The sequence below is a fragment of the Onychostoma macrolepis genome, chromosome 22, assembly GCF_012432095.1.
Source record: "Onychostoma macrolepis isolate SWU-2019 chromosome 22, ASM1243209v1, whole genome shotgun sequence".
Classification (NCBI taxonomy): Eukaryota; Metazoa; Chordata; class Actinopteri; order Cypriniformes; family Cyprinidae; genus Onychostoma; species Onychostoma macrolepis.
In genome coordinates, this window is record NC_081176.1 from 7,493,267 (window position 1) to 7,520,472 (window position 27,206).

A 27,206-nucleotide genomic window follows, 5' to 3' on the forward strand; every position below is an offset into this window, starting at 1 on the left:
CACGACTGAGGTGAAACCCTTGAGCAAGGCACCAAACCCCCAACTGCAAAACAATATGGCTGCCCACTGCTCTCTGTGTATGTTCATGGTGCGTGTATGAGGGTCACCATAATTGGCCACATGTCACTTCACTTAATGTTGTAATGCCTACATGTTCAGGTGTAACAGCACTGATATTAGTTGATGTTGGTGATATTACGCTGAATAAATGCTGATATTAGTGTTTATTGACTGAGCTGATCTCAGTTTGATGTTTTTATTCCTCAGACTCTGTCCACTGTTGTGGTTCTACTGAAGCTGTGATCTGATTGGTCCTCTCTGCTCTGGTGGGCGTGGCTACTGTCGTTCTTCTGGTTTATGACATCAGATCCAGAAGAGCTGAACAAGATCAAGCACATATTCACACACCAGAAACCTAAATCATGATGTCATTTCATATATACACACACACACACATATATATATATATATATATATAAATACATATGCACTTGGCAAAGGGAGCAATCTAATTTCCTCATAATCTTCAGCTGGGATGTTCCCATTACTACGCAGCATGGGATAGGGACTTTAATTTGGAATTTTCCCCAGTGATCCATACGGTTCGATCGTGTACCGTTCCACCCTATATATATATATATATATATATATATATATATATATATATATATATATATATATATATATATATATATGTGTGTGTGTGTGTGTGTGTGTGTGTGTGTGTGTGTGTGTGTGTTAAACAGTTAAATTTTGATGTTGGATAAAACAGCGGGTCTCTGTACTGGCTGAAGTAGGCTAAAATCCACTCGACGTTTTCTGTCTGGGTCCATATGTAGCGCTTTTGCAGTATCTCCAATGCTACTAATCCACAGAGTATCAGTGCTCTGATGACGTGGAAGAGATGTGACAGGGTGCACAGCCGGCCAAACGGAAGGGATAGCGTCACCAGACCGGGAGTAAGCAAATTTTCTGAGAGCATCTGTGGATTTACCGGGGCTGATGTAGGAGTCCAAGTTCTTTAATGACTGATATACATGATGGAGTGTTATAGTTGTTACATTACATCAGTTGAGTGGCCGAATAGTTCATTATGCCAGTTATACAAGCTCCATGTCTGTTGTTGGCCGCTAGCCACAGGGGCAATATGCAGAGCAAAAGAAGAACTTGGCACCAAGAAATCATCCGTGACATGGCTGAAGATATCGAGACCTGGAGAGATAAATCGTGGTGAGCACCAAAAGGAGCTGTGAGTGCTGGGGATGCAGGCAAAGCTAGGAAAACTTGCTACCAACCGCTACCAGCCAAGTAAAGTCATCTGAAATTGGCAAGATCTGTACAACAGATCCAAATATTATATAAGAGCAGCACCAGTAGTCTAATGTAACTATTTTAAAAGTTAAAACTCATTAAAACTCGAGTGGAGAAGTGGCGAACAGACAACGCCAGCGTTCTCTTCTACTCTTCCACTTCCATTAGCTCGGTTGCCAAGAACGTCAACCCCAAGGTGAGTACCAGCCCTGTCAAAACTGGCTCCGGCGAAAAAAGGTCTTTACCCAAGTTGTTCCAAACTAAACGGCGAGGTGCAACACCGAAATTCAGTCTCTTCCAGCCACTTGGTGAGATGTAAATATCCTCGGTTTCGAAATGCATACTGCACACGAATGTACTCCCGCGTATTATTTTAAAAGAAGAACCTTCATCTCGCCGTATCAGGCTCACCCATGATTTCCTCAATTCTTTTTGTGTCGGGAAGTCATGAAATGTCGTTGTTTAGAATTAGAACAGTCGGGTACGCTGCAATAACACTGGTGAGTGTTAATAATGAGTGTTAATTATGGATGCAGCCATTATTTAAGAGCTATATATATATAAATATATGTGACAGTCCTATTTATTATGTTCTGCTTTTGATCAGTGTTGGTTCCTCTCAATGTTTCTTCCTCGTCTGCTTGAATATATTCATTCATCCTCATTTATCTTTCCCATCCTAATCCCATCAGCAACCAGACTCAACATCTCAACATCAATGAACTCTGTCACACATGTTCAGGTATGTCAGCACTGATATTGAGACGATGGACTATATTGATATTTGGATGATGGGATGGGGCGACACACATCTACATCCAATTTCACTGGTTCATAATACAGCAGCTCTTGCTGCAGCAGATGTTTAAAATCTGAGAATGTGCATTTTTTGTATACAGCTTTGTCAATAATCTATGCTGATTCTCTCTTCTCATGTTAGGATGTACTACCAGCAGTTACAACATATTTCACGTTAATATGTAGCTGTGAGGTGTAGGTAGCATGTTGTTAGGCACTAGAGATGCTGTCTTGCAATACAACGTGAAATGTGTTAAAAACGTATCTGTTGAAATGGGTTTTGAAAAAAGCGTGAAACTTATATGTTAAAATGTTTGAACGTGTTCAAAAAATGTGTGAAATTTGAAAATGTGTTTAAAAAGCATGAAATGTGTTAAAAACATCTTTGTGAGAGCTTTAGAGCTCAATGCATCGATGCATCTCGAACAAGCCTACTTTTCTAAACTGTTTGTTCTGCCTCTGGATATATAGTCCAATCAGCGTCATGATGTGGAGTCCTGACCCTTTTTGGCCGATTTCACTCTGGCCGAGAATTGCACCCGAGTATTCTCTTTCCCTGTGTCCCAATGTTCATATTATCCATCCTAACTAGTATGTGAGAATAGAATAAGTGTCCCAAAGCATAGTATGTTGAAAAGAGTATGCCAAACGTATACTGGTCTACTATTTCAAATAGATTTTTGAAGTGTGGATCTGTGCACACTCTAATGGCTAATATTGCCCACAATCCATTGCGCTTTGGCGAAGGTTTCGGTTCAGAACTACAAAGACGAATTAAAAAGCGTTTAAAAAACTACAAACATGGTGGATGGGAGTGACCAATAGTTAAGTAGAGAGGTTTATAAAGGGGTTTGAGTTACTGATAACCAACATTAAACCTAGTAAAAATGTTTAATATTATTTGTGTTATAATTTGTTATAGAAATTCCCCTACGCACCTGACTTAAGTTGAACTGTGTCTCCCGGCACCAAAATTATAAATTATACTCAGGTGACTTTTCTGACCGCAAACCACGATAGCTCTGACCGCACTGGAAAACCAGGCCTAAGACAATTCAGTAAAGAATTACAGCTACCCGACGCCCAAGAGCGTCTCACTTTGAGTCAGGGATGATGTCTCGCCCCTTATGAACATTATCACTTGGAATGAAGATCTCTAATGTTCGGCTAATATCTGCTGCTCAGCAATAACCAGAGAGACTCCAGACAATGCCTTTGAATATGCTTTAATCACGGTAAGGAGAATCTCATTCCAATCACAGAGAATCCCCCAACAAAAAGAATACAAGAGTTTATACAGCAAAGGAGCATAGCAAAGTAACATTTACATCATTCTCCTTTAATATGATTGGTTCATTTATTTGTCAAGTCAGCAACCCGCCTCTGTTACTGATTACTTCATCTTGTTCCCCAAATCACAAAATCATATGGTTATTAATATTTTCAGACAGAAGTCTAGCCATCTTTTCTTTGTCTATGTGTTCACTATTGCAACACTATTCAAGGATAGACCATTTCTGTTCCCTAAAAGGCACTTAAAGGTTAGGCCTGCAGGAAAAAGGGAAATGTTAGTCATCATTTATGATCAACTGATTTTAAGATTAATTTGAAAATGGTTAAATTAAAAATTTCCTTCACAATTTCATCTGCAACAACGATGTGAACTTTTATAAACGTCCCTTTGGCCTAGGGATGTACGATATTATCGGGATATCGGAATTGGCCGATAATGGCTTAAAATGTAAACATATATAGGCATCTGCCCGCTATGAAAAATTATGCCGATATGCCTTGCAGATAAAACGAATAGCTCACATGTGCTCAGGGTGTGTTAGCTTAAGATAACGTCAGCAGTGTGGTCATTCTTGAAGGGAACATTTGCCTGAATGATGATTAGATTCACTGTTTTGCATCGCTGCATTTAATTTAAGAATGCACGTACAGAATGACACGTCCGGTGTGCTGTAGAGTAAACAGTCACTAACACGTGCAGTAGCAGCAGCAACAGCCTGCCCCGGGTCCCGTCCGGTAAGGCGTTTTATTTACTTAGGGGGTGCTGTTGGCCTACTTGAAATAAAATTAAAGTAAAATACACAAAATGGCATTAAGATTGTGTTTCTGATTAAATAAAGCAGCAATCAATGCCATAGAATCACGAGTATGCTTTTATTTAAAGGTCAGAAGCTATAGCTTACATGAATAAAAATCAAACATGACACTTGTAAATGAAATAATTTTATATACAGATATATTCATTAAAGGGGTCATATAATATAATTTCACCTTCTTAACTTTTGTTAGTGTGTAATGTAGCTGTTTGAGCATAAACAACGAGTTACGAAGCTCAAACTTCAATGCAAAGGGAGAAATCTTTTACAGAATTAGCATAGCATCGCCCGCAGCAAACTGCTGGTAACGGACTACAACAAAATAATTCCGAGTTTGTGACATCATAAACCCAGATAAACCCCACCCCCAGGAACATGCAATGAAGGGGGCTAGGCCATGCTGCGCTGCTTTAGAGAAGAGGAAGAAAACTAGGGGTGCACGTAAAAATCTATTCATATACTGTATGAATCGTGATTCTGTCTTCTAAATATTCTAATGGATTCACAAGTTTCAAAATCAATGTTCTAAAGCAACGGTTCTTAATCCTGTTCCTCGTGTTGCCCTGCTCTTCACGTGCTCTGCTCTTCATGTCTCTCTCTCTCTCTCTCTCTCTCGCTCATTCAGATCAGCTCAGCTCCAACAATGAACTGTTTCCATTTATACACTTATTTTCACATAGCTATGACTATGTGTTAAACATGGATGCGCATGCAATTGCCATACTGTATTAAAGCTTTAATCATGATAAAACCATATATTAAAAGCTAACATAAGCAGTAGCATAAGCAGTAGCATAACAACTACATAATACTACTATTGTTAGAAATTGCAACAAAATTAAAATAGAAATATAAACTTTTGAACTGAATGTTTCGTCTGGTCAGAGGAGAACTGGCCCCCCGACTGAGCCTGGTTTCTCCCAAGGTTTTTTTTTTTCTCCATTCTGTCTCAGAGGGAGTTTTGGTTCCTTGCCGCTGTCACCTCTGGCTTGCTCAGTTGGGGACACTTAATTTCTAGCGATTATCGCCGATTTGATTGCACAGATACTATTTAAACTAAACTGAGCTAGACAATGACATCTCTGAACTCAATAATGAAATGCCTTTAACTGAAAATTGAAAATTGAGTGTTTAATCTTATCATTATACATTACTGACACTCTATCCTCCAATTTGATACTGTTAAGTGCTTTGACACAATCTGTATTGTAAAAGCGTTATATAAATAAAGGTGACTTGACTTGACATACTGTACTGAAAATGACCTATTTTCAGTGGGTTTTTTTGTTGGTTTGTTTTTAACTGAAGCTTAGGTCAGGGGTTTTCAAACTGGGGTCCGTGACGCAAAGCCAGGGGGTCCACAAAATAATTTGCTATGCCGTATTCTCCGGACTAAAACTCACGTTTTTTTAATCTTCTGAAATGTGCTATGATTTATATTCCAAAGTGACTTATATAATACATTTAATGTCATATAAGCAAAAGTAAAACACTTAAAAGTGGGCACCTCAAGGTTTCTCATATTTCTCATGTCTGTGTGACAAATAGACAGTAGGCTACCACTAGTCTTTCTTAATTGCAGGAAGAGGTTCACAGAGACCGCGTGTCAGACTTGTGTTCCTGTCTTGTGTTGTGCTCCCCATGTGCCTTCCTTGCCCTAGTTTCTCCCTCCATGCCCATATTTGTTTTTTTTCCTGTTCATGTCCTCATTTAGTTCCATTAGTTCCTCCTGTGTCTAATTAATTACTGACCTGAACTGACCTGTTTCAGTTCTTCCTCGTTTACTCTCCTTCTATTTAAGCCCTGTGTCTTTCCATGTCCCGTGTCCGGTATTATACGTCTAACCCTCCTGCTACGCAAGGGCGTAGGTTTTCTTACAAAATAGAATCATTTTCTATTTTAGAATCAAAATAGAATCCAAACTTGACATCACAACCTCTTCATCATCAAACTAAATGAGCCAACTTAACATACAAAAGGCATTTGGTGACTCAGTTTAACTTGTCTATTGTACAATATGTAGGTTTTCCTGGTTGGCGTGAGCATTGCCATGCTGTGGTGTTAAGAGGTTTAGTTGTAGTTTCGTTTTAAATAAGTTTGTTATAGACTTAGCATTTAAAATAAATGTTGTTTGTAATGAATGGCACTATAACTTATTTTTAATTTTATATATATGTATTTATTTTGTTCTTTTTTGAATGTCACTAAATGTAAACAATTTGGAGTGAGGCGAAGTAAAATGCATGTTTATAATGGTTATAATATTTAAGATGTATAGCGTTTGTTAATCATTTCTTAAAATAATAGTAAAATGCGACTAAATCCCAATTGTTTCTCATATGGACGTCTGTAAAAATAAATTTACATATCACCTCAGTGATAACTCATGGATTCGGATGGCAATTTATTCACAGTGGAGGAATGAGTTCTGTGATCCGAACACGGGAAGGCGCTACTTACGTGGCCAGTCACATGATTGATATTATTGTGTAAAATATATTCTTATTATTACAAACAAATTTTATAATATATAATCCTATTTAGCCTATTTTTTTTCGAATATTTAAATATCCTATTAAAAAATAGGAAAATAGACATGCTATAGTTGTATAAAATTATATGCGATATAGTTATGTATATATAACTGTATATAATACACATTTAAAAATGTATTGCATGCCTGCTGCAGCCATAATAAAGACCCATTTCAAAAGTTGACATGTTTTTCTTCTCTTTCTGCTCCCACTCCCTGTGGTAGAGCAGTTATGAAGTATTGCTCTTTTAAATACTTGACAGCATTTCAGAAATAAATATGCATGCATTACACACAGTTACCATACAGTGTTTGGCAGTGGTCAAGAATGTATTAAACATTGAATTTTGAATCGATTTCTTCTTGTAACTCTTCTCGAGATGTGGATTAGCCAGTTAAATCACCACACGACCCTGGTGTTTGTCAAAAACAGGTCATTCGGCCGGGGATTTTACGCGGGTGGTGGGAGATAAACACTGACATTCTAGATCTGGACACCAAAAAATCACAGACTACCGCCTGTAAATGGTGAAAATAACTTACGTCCCCATGAGAAACAATTACCGTCCGAATAGGGCTTTATACACCAACGCAACTTATGTGGGTTTTTTTTGTTGTTGTTTGTTTGTTGTTTGTTTTTCTTTTTTCGTGACCTGATGCAACTTTCTGGAAAACTTGGTAAATGTATTATGATGTAGTATTAAAAAGTATATATATATAAGGGGGACCATTTGCACCAATAAAACAACCATTGCTACCCCACTTTAAATTTTAGCATTTATACACTGTTAATAATCACATATTTAGTTATTTGGTCAGTATTCATGTAATAGAATAACATACAATCAGCCAGTCATTCTTGAAAAAAAAAAAAATAAAAAAAAACAAGGTCCCAGTGCGAAGCAAATATGATATTTTATGTTGTTTGGCTGGCTGGTGGGCTTTTAAATATGTTTTATGGTTTCAGTTCTTCCAGCAAACGATTCAGTGTTTGTTATTTCCTAAATGTCCTTAAAATTACTGAAGCTCAGACAGCAGCAGCTTTAGTTTCAGTTGTGACGTGATTCTCACCTGCAGTAAAAGTGTTTTCTGTGTATGATCAAATCAAATTCAGTTCATGCATCAGGAAATCAGTTTCATTCAAAATCACCATACATATGCAATTATTAATCCACACCAGTTTGCTTCTGTTGTTTTGTGATATTATTGATTTTGAAATTAGATTTTAAGATTTTTATTTTAAGCTTTTGACGCTTTTTTGTTTGTTTGTTTTACTTTAGTATACCATTGTAAAGTTATTTAAAAGTCTTAATCTGCGACAAAACATGTTTCTGTTTGTTTCTTGGGTGTACAGGAGTGAAGTTGCTCAAGTCAGTGTCAGTGCTGGAGGGAGATTCAGTCATTCTGAACTCTGGTCTTACTGAAATAATGGATAATGAACTCATTCAGTGGAGGTTTGGAATTGAAAGCACTTTAATAGCTAAAAACAATGTAATGAATGACAACATCACTGTATATGATGATGATGATAATGATGATGATGATGGGAGATTCAGAGACAGACTGAAGCTGGACAATCACACTGGATCTCTGACCATCACAAACACCACAACTGAACATGCTGGACTTTATCAACTAGAGATCAATCATATCAGGACACTTTTCCTTCTCAACATCTTTGGTAGGTTACATATCCATTTCACCAGTTTTTAATCACCACAAAAATTAAACTATCAGTCCACACCCCATCTTGCTTCTGTTGTTTTATTATATTATTGATTTCAAATATTATATTTCAAGGGGTTTACTTCGGTAAACCATCATAATGCTATTTAAAAGTCTCAATCTGTGACAAACCCTGTTTCTGTTTGTTGTGTCTGGTGTTACAGGTGAAGTGAAGTCAGTGTCTGTGACGGAGGGAGATTCAGTCACTCTAAACTCTGGTCTTACTGAAATAATGGATGATGATTTGATTCGGTGGAGGTTTGGAAATGAAAACACTTTTATAGCTGAAATAAATGTAGAGGCCGACAGCATGACTGTATATAATGATGTTCTTGATGGGAGATTCAGAGACAGACTGGAGCTGGACAATCAAACTGGATCTCTGACCATCACAAACACCAGAACTGAACACGCTGGAGTTTATCGATGACAGACCAACCGTATGATAAAGAGTATCATTCTCACTGTTTACAGTGAGTTAAATATTGGTACTTCATCATTATTGGGATCTCATTCCAATCCCATCAGCAACCAGAATTAACATCTCAACATCACTGAACTCTGTCGCACATATTCAGGTATGGCAGCACTGATATAACTTTACATTTCAATACAACATTTTAAGAATAAAACAACATCTAAATCATAAAATGACAGAGATGTTTAATCTATGACAAATAAAACAAAGATATTTAAAATTCCGATTTGGTGTTTTTATTCCTCAGACTCTGTCCACTGTTGTGATTCTGTTGAAGCTGTGATCCGATTGGTTGTCACTGTGCTGATGGGCGTGGCTGCCTCGGTTGCCGTCATTGTTTTGGTTTATGACATCAGATCCAGAAGAGCTGAACTGAATGACTTTCTACATTCCTCTTCCTCAAAACGTGATATCAGAAGCTCCATCAGTGCTGAATGGAGTCAGGTTGAACTAAGAACAAGAAACTGAAGGTTGTTAATTAATTTAGTTTGAGGTTAGTTTGAATCTCAACAGTAAGATGTTGATGTCCATCTCACATATCCACTTTAGAAGATGTTCTACTCTATTCTACTCTACTCTACTATATTATATTCTATAATAAAAAGTTAATCTATAATTTGATTACAGCAGTATGTCCTGTTCCTGGCACATATATTCAATATATTGGTATGTTTGTGTTCATTGGCTGTGTTTATAAGAATATTAATGATATGGAAACAGCAAACACTTTTCTACACAGTTCTAGCAGGTGATCTGTTCCTGCTCCATAAAGCTATTAGAGAAACTCTGAAATCAGTCTGAGAGGAGAAATGATTGAGAAATTTGATAAGAAATTAAGAACAAATGAGCTGAAGACAGTTATAGGAGAGAGCAGAGCCAAACACCCTGACGATCTCATGAGCAGATTTAAATGTTGTTTTATGTGAGATAAAATGTTGCAGTTACCTTTTTATTTTTTTATTCAGTGGCAAAAACAAGCTTTCATATATGGAAGCCACAGAATAAAGTAGTAAATAATATAATTTCCCACAAGTTTCCCATTATTCTGACTTTTCACCCTCACAACTAGTATTTCTCTCAGAAATATTAGAATATTCTGCCTTGTTCCCTCAGATTTGTGATATAAACTTGCAATCAAATGATGAAGCTAGTAATTTCAGTTTATGAAGTTTTAAAAATGTAATTTTTTTTACAAAAACCCATCAGTTTGTTCCAGAAGGCCTTTATTAACCCCCTGGAGCCGCGTGGATTGATTTCATGATAGATGGATGCGCTTTTTTAGGATTCAAACGCATGGCAGCCATTCACTGCTATTGTACTTTTTTTTTTTTTTTTTTAATAACTCAGATTGTGTTTGTCTGAAAGAAGAAAGTCATATATATCTAGAATGGCTTGAGGGTGAGTAAATAATGGGATAATTTTCATTTTTTGAGTGAACTACCCCTTTAAGGTTAATTTATACTTCTGTGTCATCTGTTTCTGTCTCGAAGGCACGGCAGCGTTAACGTGTTTTACAGTTAGCATTTTAGAATGTTTTTTTCTTTTCTTTTTTTCCTTTTTTTTTTTTTTGCAGGTGTGCGCTCGACTTTTGCTTTCACTTTCACTTTCGAAACCTCACGCATTCAACTGGGAGGGAGCGAGGAAAGGAGGGTGAAGGTGGGGTGGGGGAGGTTAAGGGGGGGCATTAGTTCGTTTGGGGGTCCGCGAATGCCTGCATTCACGCTGATTCGGACCTGCTGTCGGTCAAAAGACTGCTTTGCTCTTCTCAATGCTACATTTAGGGGAGACCAGGGATGAAAGTAACACTTTTTGTTTGAGCGTCAGCAACTCATTGGTTGTTTGTGCTAGATCTCTCAAACTTTGATATACGGTAGCCACATTTGTCTACTACAAATAAAACTCACTTGGATTTGTTCTGCATAATCACAGATTATGTGAATTAATGTCAAATACAAAGAGTTCAACCTACCCCACTATTGTGGTGAGTTGTAACACAGGCTGGGGATAGATGTAACAATGTTAAGTAATTTGCTAAAATAAGACCCACACTTCCAATTTAAGCAAGAACTTTATTGAAGAACAAAAAAAAATATCAGTTTTGAATAAAGTGAACCATTTAAAGTGACAAAAACGTGATATTGTATTCCTTTAAGGACTTAAAATTTAGCGCAAAACAATTGCTGTTTGTGTTTGTGTGAGTTTACTGTATTCTATGGAATTAGATTTGTGCCAAATAAAATGAATGTAATTTTTAAAGAAACGTATGAAAATATCAAGTGAAACTGAATAAAATGTCTTTGAAACTAAAAAATAAATAAATTACAGGCAAAATCTTTGACCTCGTTTTTAATACACTGCAGGTTTTGCAACTGTTTTCTCATCTTTCATTCGTTGATCTGTACTTACAAATGCACTTCCAGAGTTTTCATTTACGCCTCTAAAGTTTTCGTTTACGATTCTGAAGATTTCATTTACGCTTCTGAAGTTTTCGTCGCCATTCTGACACAAAGCTCTCGTGGGGCGGGGTTAACAGCGGTGTGTTCTCATTGGCTACTGAGTTTTTGATTGACAGCTTCTTGACCTGGAAGTGAAGGCGTCAGTATCGTTGCGCCTGTGTGGATGTGAGCGTCTGTTAGCGGCTTCCTAATTCATTTTAATGATATAAAATGATATATAAAGATTTTTTATTATTATTTTATCAGTATTTGTCTGCTGCTACACTACATTGATGAGATGATTTCTTAGGAATAGCACAGATGAATGATATAATCATCATGATCATCAATCATCGTTGTTCTCAGGATACTCACGGTATAAGTTCAAAGCAGTTTGTATTGTTAGACTATGATACATGTCCTTTCTCTGTTTCCAGAGAGAAGAGCAACTCTTCCATGAACTTCTGATGCTGACCCAGAGGATGTAGTGATAGTACCAGAGAGCCCTCATCAGACAAGAATCTTATTGTGTTCAGACACATCACCTTTGAATGACTGGGATCTTGATCTTCAGACACCTGATATTATGCAAATATCTTTACTTCTTTGGAGCTCTAGATAAAACAAACACTGTTCACAAGTACACAAGAGGTTGCACTTTATTCTTATTAGTCTATGCTGATCTCGAATTGGCATACCAACAGCATGTGATTGTTAAGGGATAGTTCAAAAATAAAAAATATATATTTTAATTTTACTCACCCTCATGCTGTCTCAAATGCATATTACTGTACTTTCTTTCTACTGGACAGGTAAACACAAGTTAAGACTTTTAGGCAAATAATTAATCTCTGTGAGTCCTAAAGATGCTTTAAAAACCACACACAGCGACCATGACCGTAATCCATCTGACCTTAGTTTTTAAATCAGTATCTTTTGAAGTGAAACAACAGATAAGAAAAACACTAATAATATAAACTTTTGACTATTAATAATCACTTCCACTCAACTGTCAAATGTGCATGGGTTACAGTTCACTTGTGTTATGTGGATTCTCAGAAATGGATTATTTTCTTAAAAATCTTTGTGTCAAGAAAGAAAGTTATATACATCTGGAATAGCATGAAAGTGAGTAAATGAAAGAATTTTCTTTTTTTGGCGTGGACTATCCCGTAAAGACTGATATTGCACTCCAGTACATTACATACTCATTCACTGTTTTGTAACTTATACTGTAACAGGAACTGTTGAAAGGATCATTGCAGTGTTTAAAACATATGAATTTTAAACATTCTGTATGTTATGTTCTTGTGCATTTTGTGTGGTAATGTAAAATATAATAGTACTGTGCATTATGTATATATGCAGTTAGTGTTTTGTGGATTCTGGTCTTTCCTGTCACAACATAATTGCATCCAAGACTTTCACTTTGATACTTGTGTATATGCTATAGTGACAATAAAGAATGTCAATTTATTTGAATTAATTCATATTTTCATTTACATTCATTCAACTGGTTTATAAAAGTCACACTTGAAAGAGTTGATGATTGTTAAAAATGTATTTCCAATTTTAAATGTTAGATGATGTTAACTAAATAAAATAACTAAACAAAATGATCAGCATGATAAAAACAATTGGCAGCAAGAACATTGTTTGTGTGGGATATGTAATAAAATGAGCTTGATTGCCTGGTTGGAGTGAGACTTTCTTGACGTCTGAATATCACAGTATAGTATTGTATTTCAAATGTAACAGCTCAACCTAATTAGACCCTATAATGCAAAAGAATCAAGAGCAATAAACACATATAATAAGAGAACACTGGACATTATACGATATTTCCAGTATTACAGTACTTTAATAATTAAACCTCAATATGACCTTTTTCTCTCGCGTTTTCTCATGTTCCTAAAAGCTTATGTTGACAGAGTAGTAGCAACAGATGAATACAGATTGAATTCAAAAACAAAACTGAGTGAGTATCCTGAGAACAACGATGATTGATGATCATGATGATTATATCATTCATCTGTGCTATTCCTAAGAAATCATCTCATCAATGTAGTGTAGCAGCAGAAAAATACTGATAAAATAATAATAAAAAATCTTTATATATCATTTTATATCATTAAAATGAAATAGGAAGCCGCTAACAGACGCTCACATCCACACAGGCGCAACGATACTGATGCCTTCACTTCCAGGTCAAGAAGCTGTCAATCAAAAACTCAGTAGCCAATGAGAACACACCGCTGTTAACCCCGCCCCCACGAGAGCTTTGTGTCAGAATGGCGAACGAAAACTTCAGAAGCGTAAATGAAATCTTCAGAATCGTAAACGAAAACTTTAGAGGCGTAAATGAAAACTCTGGAAGTGCATTTGTAAGTACAGATCAACGAATGAAAGATGAGAAAACAGTTGCAAAACCTGCAGTGTATTAAAAACGAGGTCAAAGATTTTGCCTGTAATTTATTTATTTTTTAGTTTCAAAGACATTTTATTCAGTTTCACTTGATATTTTCATACGTTTCTTTAAAAATTACATTCATTTTATTTGGCACAAATCTAATTCCATAGTATTCCTGTCACATAAGGGTTCAAGGTGTTGCCATATCTACCTATTGTTATGTGAATTTTGGAATATCACATTAAAAAAAAAAAAAAAAAAAAATGCTGGATGGAAAAGTCAAGATGCACATAAATTCTAAAAATGTGCACAAAAAAAAAACATATGTGCTCATTTGAGGCGGATAGTGTTTTTATCCAAGAAGATATATGCGCATAAACTATAATGGAAACACATTTTACATAAATCCCTTGATGTGCAACAAAACCTCACATGCCTTTTCCTCAATAGAGGATGCGATTGGATAACTGGACTCATTGCAATCAACATAAGGAGTTTTTTAATGAACTGTTACAACTATCCCAACCCCAAACAGCCATAGCTAACTGTTTTAGCATGTGGGTTTTAAGTTAGCATGAATGCAAAGTATCAAATTAAACTAGAAACAGCTACTTTAGGTTATGTAGGTAAAATAACTGTATCTACAACACAATGATTGCAAGGTAAAAAAAAAATATATATATATATATATATATATTTCCTGAAATCATTGTTTTGGTCATAAAATCTACAAATCTCATACATGCCACTTCTCCTGTAACATTAAAAATGTGAATGGAGTGTATGATATTGATGACATCACCATAGCTCTTTTCAACAAACATTTTCAGTTTCGTCAAACTGACAGTGTTACAACTAACCCCGTGTTACGTTCATCCCCGGTCTCCCTGCTGCATCCTTTTAAGCGTCATTCATATATATATATATATATATATATATATATATATATATATATATATAAACAAACAAACAAAACAAAACAAAAACCGGTGATTCTCAGCATGGTGCAACGTCTGCCTGGTAGAATTTAGTTCTGTTGTTTTTGAAGAGGGGAGTTATAATTGTCTGTCGGTTTGGGTGCGGCGCGCGGCTCTGGAGCATCAAACGCAACGGAGATTCAGCCCACTGGTCATCTCCAATACATTCTGAGTCTACGAAAACACATACTACAGAACATGCAGACCACCTTATTGCTCTCCCTTTTTTCATTATTAGTGAAAGGTAAGTGGATATATTTCTGTTTATGTGTAGGTATCCTCTCTGCTACAAAACATGAACTGACAGTAGTAACGAATAAATAATGTGGAAAACATCGCATCTGAAACAGTCGCCGTTGAATTATAGGTCAAATTATTATTATTATTTTTCTTTCCGAATTAAGTCATAAAAGCTGTTATTTCAGGCACCAACTTTCAAAAAAAAAAAAAAAAAACGAAATACTGTTTTGTTTTGTTTTTTTAACTACGTGCCACAAGATAAATATTATGGGAATAAATTAAGACACTTTTATACGGTTATTCTTAGAATATCATGTTGAAGCAGACATTTCTCGTCCTCTCTGAAAGCTCCGTTAATGCAGCGTCAGATGATAAAAGCTCCGTCAGTTTTTACTTTCAGTTTCTGCAGTGAATTGACCGAGGTTAAAGACTTCTTAACTCTGGCGCATAGTTTGCACATTTATTGTGCGATATACATTGGCTCGCCTTGAGGGTTTAAAGTGGAAATATTTAATGTAGAATCGATTTACTTTGGTTACTAGTGTGGTGTCTATCAAAACGTGCACGGACCTAATAGCCTATATACCTTTATATTTGCAGGTGTGCTTGGTGGTGCAGATAAAATGGAGACAGTGTCAGTGATAGAGGGAGATTCTGTCACTCTAAACACTGATCTTACAGAAATAAAGAATGATGATACTATCCTGTGGATGTTTGGACCTAGGGGCTTTGTCATATCTCAAATAACAAGAAAGGCAGATTTGACTTCGTTTTTTGTCACTGATGATGCTGGATTCAGAGACAGATTGCAGGTGAACCAAGAGACTGGATCTCTCACCATCAGAAACAGCAGAATCAGACACTCGGGACAATATAAACTCAGCATCTCTAGAGAAAAGACTACGATGAAGATATTTAGTGTTACTGTCACTGGTGAGTATCTCTGTATAACTGTTAGATCACTGTAAATTTAATGAAATGCATTCCAGAAGAAACCTGTGGTGGAAATATCGGAGTTGAAATATCCCACTTAGATTCCATTCAAATCACAAGTCTGATCTGATTTGTCTTCCAGGTGTGGTTGGTGAGACAGGTGGAGTGAAGTCAGTGACAGTGACGGAGGGACAAAATGTCACTCTGAACACTGATACTGAAATACACCTTGATGATCTTATCTTGTGGAGGTTTGGAGATAAAGGCATTCTCCTGGCTAAACTCGATGTAGGAACTAAAGAGACCTCATTAAATAAAGCTGATGAGAGATTCAGAGACAGACTGCAGCTGAATCAGAATGGCTCTCTGACTATCAAGAACACCAGTATCGAACATGCTGGACTTTATGAGCTGCAGATCAGAGGCCATGAGAGCTTTCAGCGATTTCTTCTTTCTGTCACCGGTGAGTCTTTATTGCAGTGGTGGGCCGTCAGGGCCAGCAAAGCTTTCTCTGCTGGCCTAAACACTAACACACAGCAGAATCACTGACTTAGTTTTAATATTTTTCTATGAATGTGTATTAAATTATTTCCAATAGTCTATTCTCTTCATTTAGCTTTTCACTTGGTTGAGCTGCTTCCAGTAGTGCATGTTTTTATTAGAGCTTTTATTCAACCATACTTCACCAATCGTGTTGCCAGGGACAAATAAATCTGCCTAAGGCCTTCAGAATCAACCGTGCAGGCGTGTGTAGCTTAAAATCAATGGCAATGAAACCATTGTTTTAACCAATCAGATTTAGAGTTGGCAGCACCAGGGCCATCTAGCAGGTGTACGATAACGTCATCATTTTCTCGTCCTTTGATTGGTCTGAGAGCGTACTTGTCAAAGCTAGCAAACAGCATCACTGTAAATCACTTTTGTTTTCACAGTATTAATACTGTTTCTCAGGTTTATTGCCGTATATGCTGCTGTTATTTTGTGTGTTTGGTGTAACAGAATATGTTGACATGCTTTAATGTTCAAAAAACACATTATTTTTCAAATACCGTACATCATTGTAGGTCCTCTATGCCCCGCCTCTCTCAAATGAGTCGTTTTCTACAAAGCCCCTCCTTTCCGACAAGCGCAGTCTGCTCTGATTGGCCAGCTGACACAGTGCATTGTGATTGGCCGAACACCACAAGCAGCGTCGGAAATGTTACGCCCCTTACCATAATCGCGAGCTTCAGCTTTCAAAGTAAATGTAAAGCCAGTTAATAATGTCATTAGTTTTACCATCAGTTCAAGCCCGAAAGGGGAACAGATTCACGTGACAGACACAGTGATGATGCTCGTATGTATTTGCCATAACGTTACACAAGCCGCGGTTAAGACAGCTGACTCCACTGTGATGTGTCATAGCAAAGTCAGAATTTACCCTTTTTTTTTTTTTTAGAAATAGCCTTCGTGCACAGCCAGCCTTGTACTCTCCTAGGTTCACAAAACGGTCCATAAAATGCGTTGCACAATTCGAACCTTTGGGTTGTGCTGTTCTGTTGTAAATAATCTTAACCTATGATTCTTAATTGCATCTACTTTCGGAAGGCCAAATAAAATGCTTTTACTTTCGCATAGAAACACACAGCGTCTCCCTGACATGGCTGCATCAACACTACTGTGGTTACTGAAACCACGCCTTCTTTCATCGCGTGCTCATTTGGACGGTATTACGCAAATATTTCCACATCGTGATGTAGACATGTGGGGGCGTGTTTTAATGAGGCGTTTTAGCCCGGTCTGGATCAGCCTTCTCTTTTAGATAGAATAAATCCTTTTGTGGGAAACTTTGAGCTTTGTAACTGTGCAGATCGTATACATGCACAAACAGCTACATAACACACTAAAGAAAAGGAAAACAAGAAATCGCATCATATGACCCCTTTAAATGACTGCGAAAAACAACCACACACCTCCTCGGCACCGGCGCTGTGAAAAACTCATTGTGAAGATGAAAAACCACCAGAGTATGGTAGGTTAAATTTCATTTTTGACTTTTTTATTGCTTTATGCGTTGTATTCTGGTGTTATTTGCAAGATATAAAGCCAGGTTTAAGTTTCTGTTAGAATATCTCTGTTTACGAGTCGAGTGGTGTTAACTGGTCTTTTCCTCCAGCTGCAACGCCGCTAGCAGAGGCAGACCTGCGGGGAGACTCGGCGTGAAGATGAGAGTCATAGTAGTACTTTAAAACACACGTATGTACTTTTCTGCATCGTCTTGTATGAATTTCTTTAATGATACTTGCTCACTTTTCCAGTAAAGTTGTGCTAAATAGTATTTTCCTCCCGCAGCGCGCTGGCAGAGCGGCAGAAGACAAAAAGCAGTAAGAGTTTGTTACATTGTTAGGTCAACTTTAAAACACATGTAATCGCCTTATTTGTTTTATACCAATGTTATTTGTAAGGTATACATACGTTTGAGTGAATAAATGTCCGTAAGAACATCGGGTGGACTGTATTTGTGTCATTTTGTCAGGTTAATGCTTCAGCAACTTGTTGAATTGTGTTAATTGGGTTTCTTGCTTTAGTAACAGCATTCATTCTCGCTACATGAGATACCTGTCTATGATGCAATGCCTTGTTATACTGTATTTCTGTGTAATATTTATGGTTTCTATAGCCATGGCATCATTGTGATGGTATTAAGAGGTGGATTAATTAATGTAGGACGCCACTGAAGGCCTGGGTGTGAAATGCACGACCCGCCACTGCTTTATAGAGATGACATAAAGGATAATTAAATCAGATGCTTGAATTAAAGTTAGACTCTTGGATGTGACATATGTATCTATGTCACAACAAAAGAGTCTGATGTAGTGACCTAAAAAAAAAAAAACCCTCATAATTCCTCATGTTTCTTCAGTACAATTTTCTGCCCTATTCAATACACTTAAATTTTATTTTGTATTCTGACACTCAATCACTCACACCAGTGAATGTTTCTTTTTAGCTGTCCCTGAGCCATTTCTGTCTCCAAGTGAAATAGCTGGAATAGTTGTTGCTGTTCTCCTGGTTCTGGTTGCAGTTGTGGTTTACCATCGTCGCGTGATCTTTAAGCTACAAAAAGAAGTGGGTGAGTATTACAGCTGATACAAGTTAGACAAAAAGCAATAAGGTTTATGATGCTATATAGTAGAGTTTAAAGGTGAAATATGTTTCAAAATTGTGTGCAGTTTCTGTATTGATGCATGTATGCAGCTTTTGATCTCATGAACATATTTCTGTTGTCCACATTTCTATGTGCTCCTGTGAAGTGACGAATGTGTCAGTGATGGGGGGAGATTCTCCAACTCTAGCCACTGAGTTTGAGAAACTACAGAAAGATGACAAGATACAGTGGTGGTATGAAGATGAAGCCAATCCCATAGCTGAATTCAATAAAGAGACTAATGAGCTATCTAGAAGTGGTGGGACTGGTGGGAGATTTACAAACAAACTGGAACTGGATAGTCAGACTGGAAATCTCAAAATCGATAACATCACGACCCTTCAGAGTGGACGCTATAAAGTCAAAATCAGCAGCAAAATAAAAAGCAAAGAAAAGAGATTCATTGTTATGGTGCAAGGTGAGTCTTTAAATGTGTTAATGATTGTGTACACAAATTTTCATGGTGCAAAGTACTTTTAATGACTGCCATGTTAAAATAAAAACACAAGATTTTAAGAATAAATTTGTAACGAGAATAAATTCAAAATTCATTGCATTCATTTTATAACATTGATTCTGTAATTGCAATTTCTGTATTGATGCATTATGCCACCTACAGTATGCAGCATTTGATCTCATGAAAACATTTCTGTTGTCCATTCCTATGTGCTCCTGTAAAGTAACGAAAATGTCAGTGATGGAGGGAGATTCTCTAACTCTACTCACTGATGTTGAGGAACTACAGAAAGATGATGAGATACAGTGGTGGTATGAAGATGAACCCAATCCCATAGCTAAAATCAGTAAAGAGACAAATGAGCCATCTACAAGTGATGGGACTGATGGGAGATTTACAAACAAACTGGAACTGGATCGTCAGACTGGAAATCTCAAAATCAATAACATCAGAATCCTTCACACTGGACTCTATAAATTCAAGATCAGCAACAAAATAAGAACCATTGAGAAGAGATTCATTGTTACGGTGCAAAGTGAGTCTTTAAATGTGTTAATGATTGTGTACACAAATTTTAAAGGTGCAAAGTACTTTTAATTACTGCCATGTTAAAATAAAAATGCAAGATTTCAAGAATAAATTTGTAACAATAATAAATTCAAAACATTAATTTTATAACATTAATTCTGCAATTGCAATTTCTGGATTGATGCATTTATGCCACCTACAGTATGCAACATTTGATCTCATGAACACATTTCTGTTGTCTGTTTTTATGTGTTGCTGTGTTAAGTTGAAAAGAACAACGTGTCTGAGATGGAGGGAGATTCTCCAACTCTATCCACTGGTGTTCCTGAACTACAAAAAGATGATAAGATACAGTGGTACTATGAAGATGAAACCAATCCCATAGCTGAAATCAATACAGTGACTAATGAGACAGTGTTACATGATGGGACTGATGGGAGATTTAGAAACAAACTGACACTGGATTCTCAGACTGGAAATCTCACAATCAAAAACATCAGAACCCTTCACAGTGGACTCTATAAACTCAAGATTACCAGCAGCAGTAGCGATAGCACCAAATACAAGAGATTCATTGTTAGGGTGAAAGGTGAATATATCATCACACATTTTCAAAGTGCAAAGTACTTTTAATTACTGCCATGTTAAAATAAAAACACAAGATTTCAAGAATAAATTTGTAACATTACAAGAATTAATAAAGAGAATAAAGTTAGGAGATTAAAGGTGTAATGTTGCATAAATGTGTAGAAAAATAGGTGTGATCATGAATCATAGACACTTGTCTACGAACAGGTCAAAAATGTCATCTGAATGTATCTGATATTAAAACTGCTAAGTAAATTCATTTACATCTTTTTTTCTTCTTCTTCTCTATTTCTCTGTGCCGTTGTAACATGAAGTGAGGACAAAATCAGTTGAGGAGGGAGACTCAGTCTCTCTCGAGATGGACGCTGTAATACAGACAGGTGATCTGATACTGTGGACGTTTGGAGCTGAAAACTGCCTCATTAAAACTAATTCAAGAACAACTGATACTGATGAGAGATTCAGAGACAGACTGAAGCTGGATGAGAAGAATGGATCGCTGGCCATCAAAAACATCACAACCAATGACGCTGGACATTATCATGTACAGATCATCAACAGCAAACAGACCATATTCAGGAGATTCAATGTGATTGTCACTGGTGAGTAAAACAATTCAACTATACAATTATTTATGCAGCAGCTCCAGTTTCAGTGAATCTAATTGGTTGAGCTGCGTTGCAGAGTTCCTCGAAAAGGTTATTGGGTAACACTTTAGAATACTGTTTCTTACTTACTGCATAACTTATAAGGAATTATTGAAGAACTGACAGGTAATTATTCATTAACACTTAACTCACTACTATTAACTACTAAGGAAGATGTGTTAATTAATCAGTATGTCAAAAGTCGTTTGCTTGAGAAAGCCTGAGCAGAATGTTTGAATAATTTTAAAAAGTTTGAAGTTTGAAGGTTTTGAAGCCAATACAGAGTTGTAGAAAATAAGAAGAAGAAGTTGTTTAAGAGTCAATGACGTGACATTATTATTATTATTATTTTATTTTTTTATTTCTGTCCACATGATTTAATTAAATTTAAAAGTGTTAAAGTATCAAAATACATTTGCTCATTATTTGCGTACATTCGCTTTTTTGAGAACCAAGTATAAAATTTCAGGTTTGAATTCATTTTGAGAGAATATTTGGGGGATGTCTGCAAAAATGTCAATGTGGTGTAACCATAAAAACTTAATACCAAATAATTGATAAATAAATCATAATTAATAACAAGCTTATTTGACATATTTGGAGTCAAATGGTGTACTTTCAAATTTTAAATCAAATTTGACAGGAATTATGATGAACACGTATGTAAGCACATGGCCCTGAGAATATGTCAAATGTTTTTTTGTTTTTTTTAAGTTAATACTCTTTAATATGGACAAAATGGCTCCTTAAATGGTGGTTACAGTACACCACCTTGATAATTCAGGAATTTGACTTGACTCAAATGATCCTTCAAATGAATTACAATATTCAGAACAATGAAGTTACATTCACTTTTATTTACAGAGAATTTTTATTGAGAATTTATTTATTGAGAATTTCATCTTTTTTAAACAATATCAGTTATTTGGTATAAAGTTTTTATGGTTACACCACATTGAAATTTTGCAGTCATCCCCAAAATATTCTCTCAAAACAAATTAAAATCTGAAATTTACTCTTCAAAAAAAAAGATTTGTTTAAGATTTGTTTAAAGAGTCCTGCGTATAATGAAAATGTGTGCCTTGAATTAATTCAGTCGTGTTCAAATTATCACTAAATGTTTGTCATGAAATCTCTCTACTTGTATGATAAATGTTTTTTTTTTTTTGAAATTTTTTATTTTATATTTTTAGAACACTGAATAGGGCAAATAGTCCAAACAAATATTTTTCCATACTCTTTTCCGTTTTTTCCATAGCCTATACTTTTCCAAACCTGCAAATTACTTGAGTAAAATACTTTTTAAACTGCGCATGAACCGGTGAGCCAAAGGAAATCTTGTTGTTTTACATAAACCTCTGAAATTACAATGGAGTAAGAAGTGTGTGAAGTAAATGAGTTTAAAATACTATGAATGAAATAAGCGCAAATAAAATAGCAGTGTTGCAGTTGCCTTCCATGCATGTCCTGGAAATTACTTTAATCAATTTCCATATTTCTAAACTGCGTAGGAACCCTTATTGTTTTAATTAAAAGATATTTAAATATTTATTTATCGGATCACGAAATGTCCCCAAGCTGGGACTCGAACTCGTGTTGCTCGAAGCACAACCACACTGCATCTCGAAGGACTGCCTGCCCTACGGTATCGGCTCCGACTGTTAGAAGATATTTAAATAAATTATATAATCATAAAAAATAATTATCTTAGTTAAACACAGCATATTTGTTCAGTGATAACTACAAAAAAAAGATACCATGAACATATAACGGTCTTATCAAGTATATCTGTACGAAGTTCTGGTTCAAGCTCCGCCCACTTCCGGTTTTATCCGAATACAGATACAAATAATTTTGTAATTGTAACAGATACAAATACAGATATCCATTGTGTTTTATCAAGTCCAAAGTCGATGCAGCCATCTACCAGGAGATTTTTGGAGCAATTTATGCTTCTGCTGACAAGCTTTATGGAGGTGCTGATTTCCTTTTCCAGCAGGACTTTAGCACCTGCCCACAGTGCCAAAACCACTTCCAAGTGGTTTGCTGACCATGATATTACTGTGCTTGATTGGCCAGCCAACATGCCCGACCTGAACCCAATATGGAATCTATGGGACATTTTCAAGAGAAAGATGAGAAACAATCGATCCAACAATACAGACGAGCTGAAGGCTCAATAGTGCCTCAGCAGTGCCACAGGCTGATCGCTTCCATGCCACGCCTCACTGTTGCTGTCAGTTTTGTGCTAAAGGAGCCCCGACCAAGTACTGAGTGCATAAATGAACATACTATAAAGAACTTGAACTTTTCTGTTTTGCATATCCTTTTTGTTGATTGATCCTAAGAAATATTCTAATATTTTGAGATACTGGATTTTTGACTTTCACGAGCTGTAAACTCTCAAACTTAAAACAAAACAAAACAAAACAAAAAAAAACACTTGAGAAATTTTTTACTTTACATGTAATGATTCTAGAATATGAAAGTTTCACTTTTTCACGATGTTCAAAATTGTTTTTGAGATGCTCCTGTATATATATATATATATATATATATATATATATATATATATATACATATATATATATATAGCAACACTTTATTTTTCTCTTTATTTTGTTTTCTTTTTTCTTTTTTTCTAAATCATTGTCTCTGTGTTTTTGTTTTACACAGAAAAACAAGAACATAAGAAGCCAATTTCTTTGACTCAAGAGGAAGAGCATGTGGATCTGCATGAGATGCAGGAGATGGGTTCAAATGAATGAGATTTGCTTTTATGAAAGTCAGTAATGCCCCCATGTGTGATGTTGAACTGTCACATAACAGCAGTGTTTCAATATCAATGTATTGTTAATGTTTAGCTTTGTTTCAAAAAGTCAAAATTGCATGGCACTCCGTCTTAAATTTAACAGTCCTCATGTATGGATTGCATGTAATTCAATACATCTGATTTGATCATTGCTGTTCTCTAATGGGCAAACACAAACAAATTTTGCTTCTGATGGATCTAATGATCTAATTCAGGGGTATCCAAAGTCCAGCCTGTGGGCCAGATGCAGCCCCTGGATGAATTCCAAACAGCCCGCAACCTGCTACTAAAGTGCCCAATTATGCCATTTTTTAAGGTTCCCAATATTGTTTTGGGAGGTTTACATGCATGTAAGGTAAAAAAAAAACACTTTAATTTTCTCATAATATTAATAATACAACTCTTTAACAGTGTAAACAAGTCAGTATGCATCAAATAGCATTAGACAAACCTTTAACATGTTTACTGATGGTATTGTTTGTGTAACTTGTGTATTACAACTCTACTGTCAACTCAAGTGTCTGTCAAATCTGTCCTGTGTCCAACTCAAGAGACAAAGCATGTAATATTATATTATATAGCGACTTTGCCAACTACTGGCCTGCCATGCACAATACAACCTTCACATAATACAGATCCGTGTGAATGAAGATGATTTTGATAATGTTGTCATCTGATTTTAGTACATTGTTGTTATGCCCTTATACTCAAGTGTTGTCCCATGTTCTTTGTCAGGTCTTGTCCTTTATGGCTGCATGTTGGTTGTGTTTGAGTTCTTGAAAACGTATGTTTACATTACTATATATTGTCAGGTAAATGTGTATGTGTATATGTCGACTTATGTGTGCACATATGATGCTATATTGTTGTTTACCTCGATATTTACTCTTGTTCTGATTTGAGAGTTTGACTAATAGATCTGTCCAAATACAAGGTTAAGATCTGTGTTTACTGCAACTGCATATATTAATAATGCTGATATGGATGTCTGGGATATTTGTGTTGTTATCATAATAGTATTTACAGTTTGAGTATGTTGTTTGCATGATGTATAATGAGTAGTCCTATAGAATGGTGGAACTATGACGTCACTTAGTAGGCCAATCGGCAGTTAGCATCTCGCTGGTTCCCTCGACAAAAACCCAATAGGATTTTCCTATAGGCTTTTGGATTATCTCAAAAAATAAGCTCTGTGATCAACAAAAGTTAATGATTTTGTCCATCAAGATTATTTTCACAGAACACAACTTTTATGACGTTTGAAGCCTAAATGGAGACACCAGAAGCAAAAAACTAAAGGTAGGCTACATGGTTGCATGTTTCCAACGTCGACCACCACTAAGCATCCGACAGCTCTTTTGTTCTTTATCTAAAAACATTTTCCCAGAAAGTTTGAATTCAAATTGCTTCAAAGAACTCAATTATAAACATAACGGGGTTGTAAAAGTGGACTGAGCTTACCTATTCAATTTAATGATGTTTAATGTGGCCAACAACCTCTATAGTCCCATTTAGCCACTTGTTTTCAAGACACGTAACAGCTTTAAAAAGTCACGAGTAGGGTAATACTGATGTAGTTTATCTTGTAGAATAAAACGTGAAAGTATCTTAAATTGTCTGATTCGCTCTGATATCTTACAACATAAGTGTCATTCACACATACACTAAACACCATCATGGTAACACACATGAAACTGAAATAATCCAATAAAATTTATTTAACAACATCAGGTGTTACATACAACCCTAATGTAGAAAACTGATAAGTAAAAACGAAGAAGAAAAACAACAACAACAAATTATACATTATACTGTAAATTATACATTCTTTTTACTTCTAAAAATGGTATACTACCGTAAAATTACATGTAATGTCCAATACAGTTTTTCACCGTATATAGTAAGGGAATTTACCTTTAACCATTTAACAGGTTTTTATTGTAGCATTTTTACAGTCTTTTACCGTTACATTCATGGTCATTTTTTACAGTGTAGCGTCTGTTTGTTACTGGTGCTAGTGACCATTAGTGTAATTACGTTTTGTATTTTTCAATCCCAATGCAGTGTTGATGTATTTACTGAAATACAGGTTTACAAGCATTGTATTTACTGTTTGAAAAGTTTATTTAATTTATTCATTGTTATTTCTTTATTTCAGAAACCACACACATGTACATACTGCTTGGGTATTTGACTGGAATAAATCCATGTTAATTCAATGTTACATTATCAGTCTGTATAAAGATTCAAACAAATTGTTTAAACTGGAAATTCTTTCAATCTTCATTTGTGCTGTTGTCACCAGACTGAAGTGTGTGGAGTATGTCAGAAACTGAAAGCTGTATCATATGTATATTGTATCCAGTGCAGACAGTGTCACTGATATAATGGTGTCTGTTTTCTTTTGACGTGACGCTCACATCAAGTGAGAGCATATCTCAGCTGTTGCTCTGGAGGTCATATGTAAATGTATTTGCCTGTGTGACATCACATATCCCGCAATATCAAAACGAGATGTTTCTGGAGTTTGATTAAATAAATTCATTTATAATGAGGAGGACGTTTTAAGCTATGAAACTTGGAGAATGTTTTAATGGTACAAAGACCTATTATATGTCAGCAAATTTGATTTCTCATGTCAAGACCCCTTTAAAATAAAGCACAGTCTATGCTCCTGCAGTGTTATTATGTTAAAAAAGCTAAATGGATATATTACTATCAGAAAGCAGAGCCCAATCCTTTACCGAGGATGAGGTCATGATTACATCCATTATGAGACTAAATGTACTCTTGTAGTACATTCTGTAGCTCACATTTGGCAGTATTTGGTTTGAGAATCTCTTTTTCTTTTCTGAATGAAGCAGTAGGAAATCACTAGTCATTAGGCTGTTATCATCTATGCAGTCCATTAGTTTGGAGAATTGGTAGATTTCATCAGGCATCGAGGGAATATGATGCTGAGTATCATTAGTGAAACAAAAAAGCAAACCAGATTTGTCCTGAAAATGCCTTCCAGGGAAAGTATGCATTAAAGTATTT

At 35.9% G+C, this 27,206-nt stretch overlaps 1 protein-coding gene across 1 annotated transcript; it reads left to right on the plus strand.

Annotated features, from left to right (window-relative positions):
* The first annotated feature begins 14,871 nt into the window (after nucleotides 1-14,871).
* Nucleotides 14,872-26,176, plus strand: LOC131530253 (uncharacterized). Its single transcript, XM_058760409.1, has 7 exons — nucleotides 14,872-15,019; nucleotides 15,616-15,948; nucleotides 16,091-16,411; nucleotides 19,816-20,127; nucleotides 20,386-20,709; nucleotides 21,023-21,310; nucleotides 24,032-26,176. The coding sequence occupies exons 1-7, from the start codon at nucleotides 14,974-14,976 to the stop codon at nucleotides 24,121-24,123; spliced, it is 1,716 nt and encodes a 571-aa protein (XP_058616392.1). The 5' UTR covers nucleotides 14,872-14,973; the 3' UTR covers nucleotides 24,124-26,176.
* Nucleotides 26,177-27,206: the final 1,030 nt, after the last annotated feature.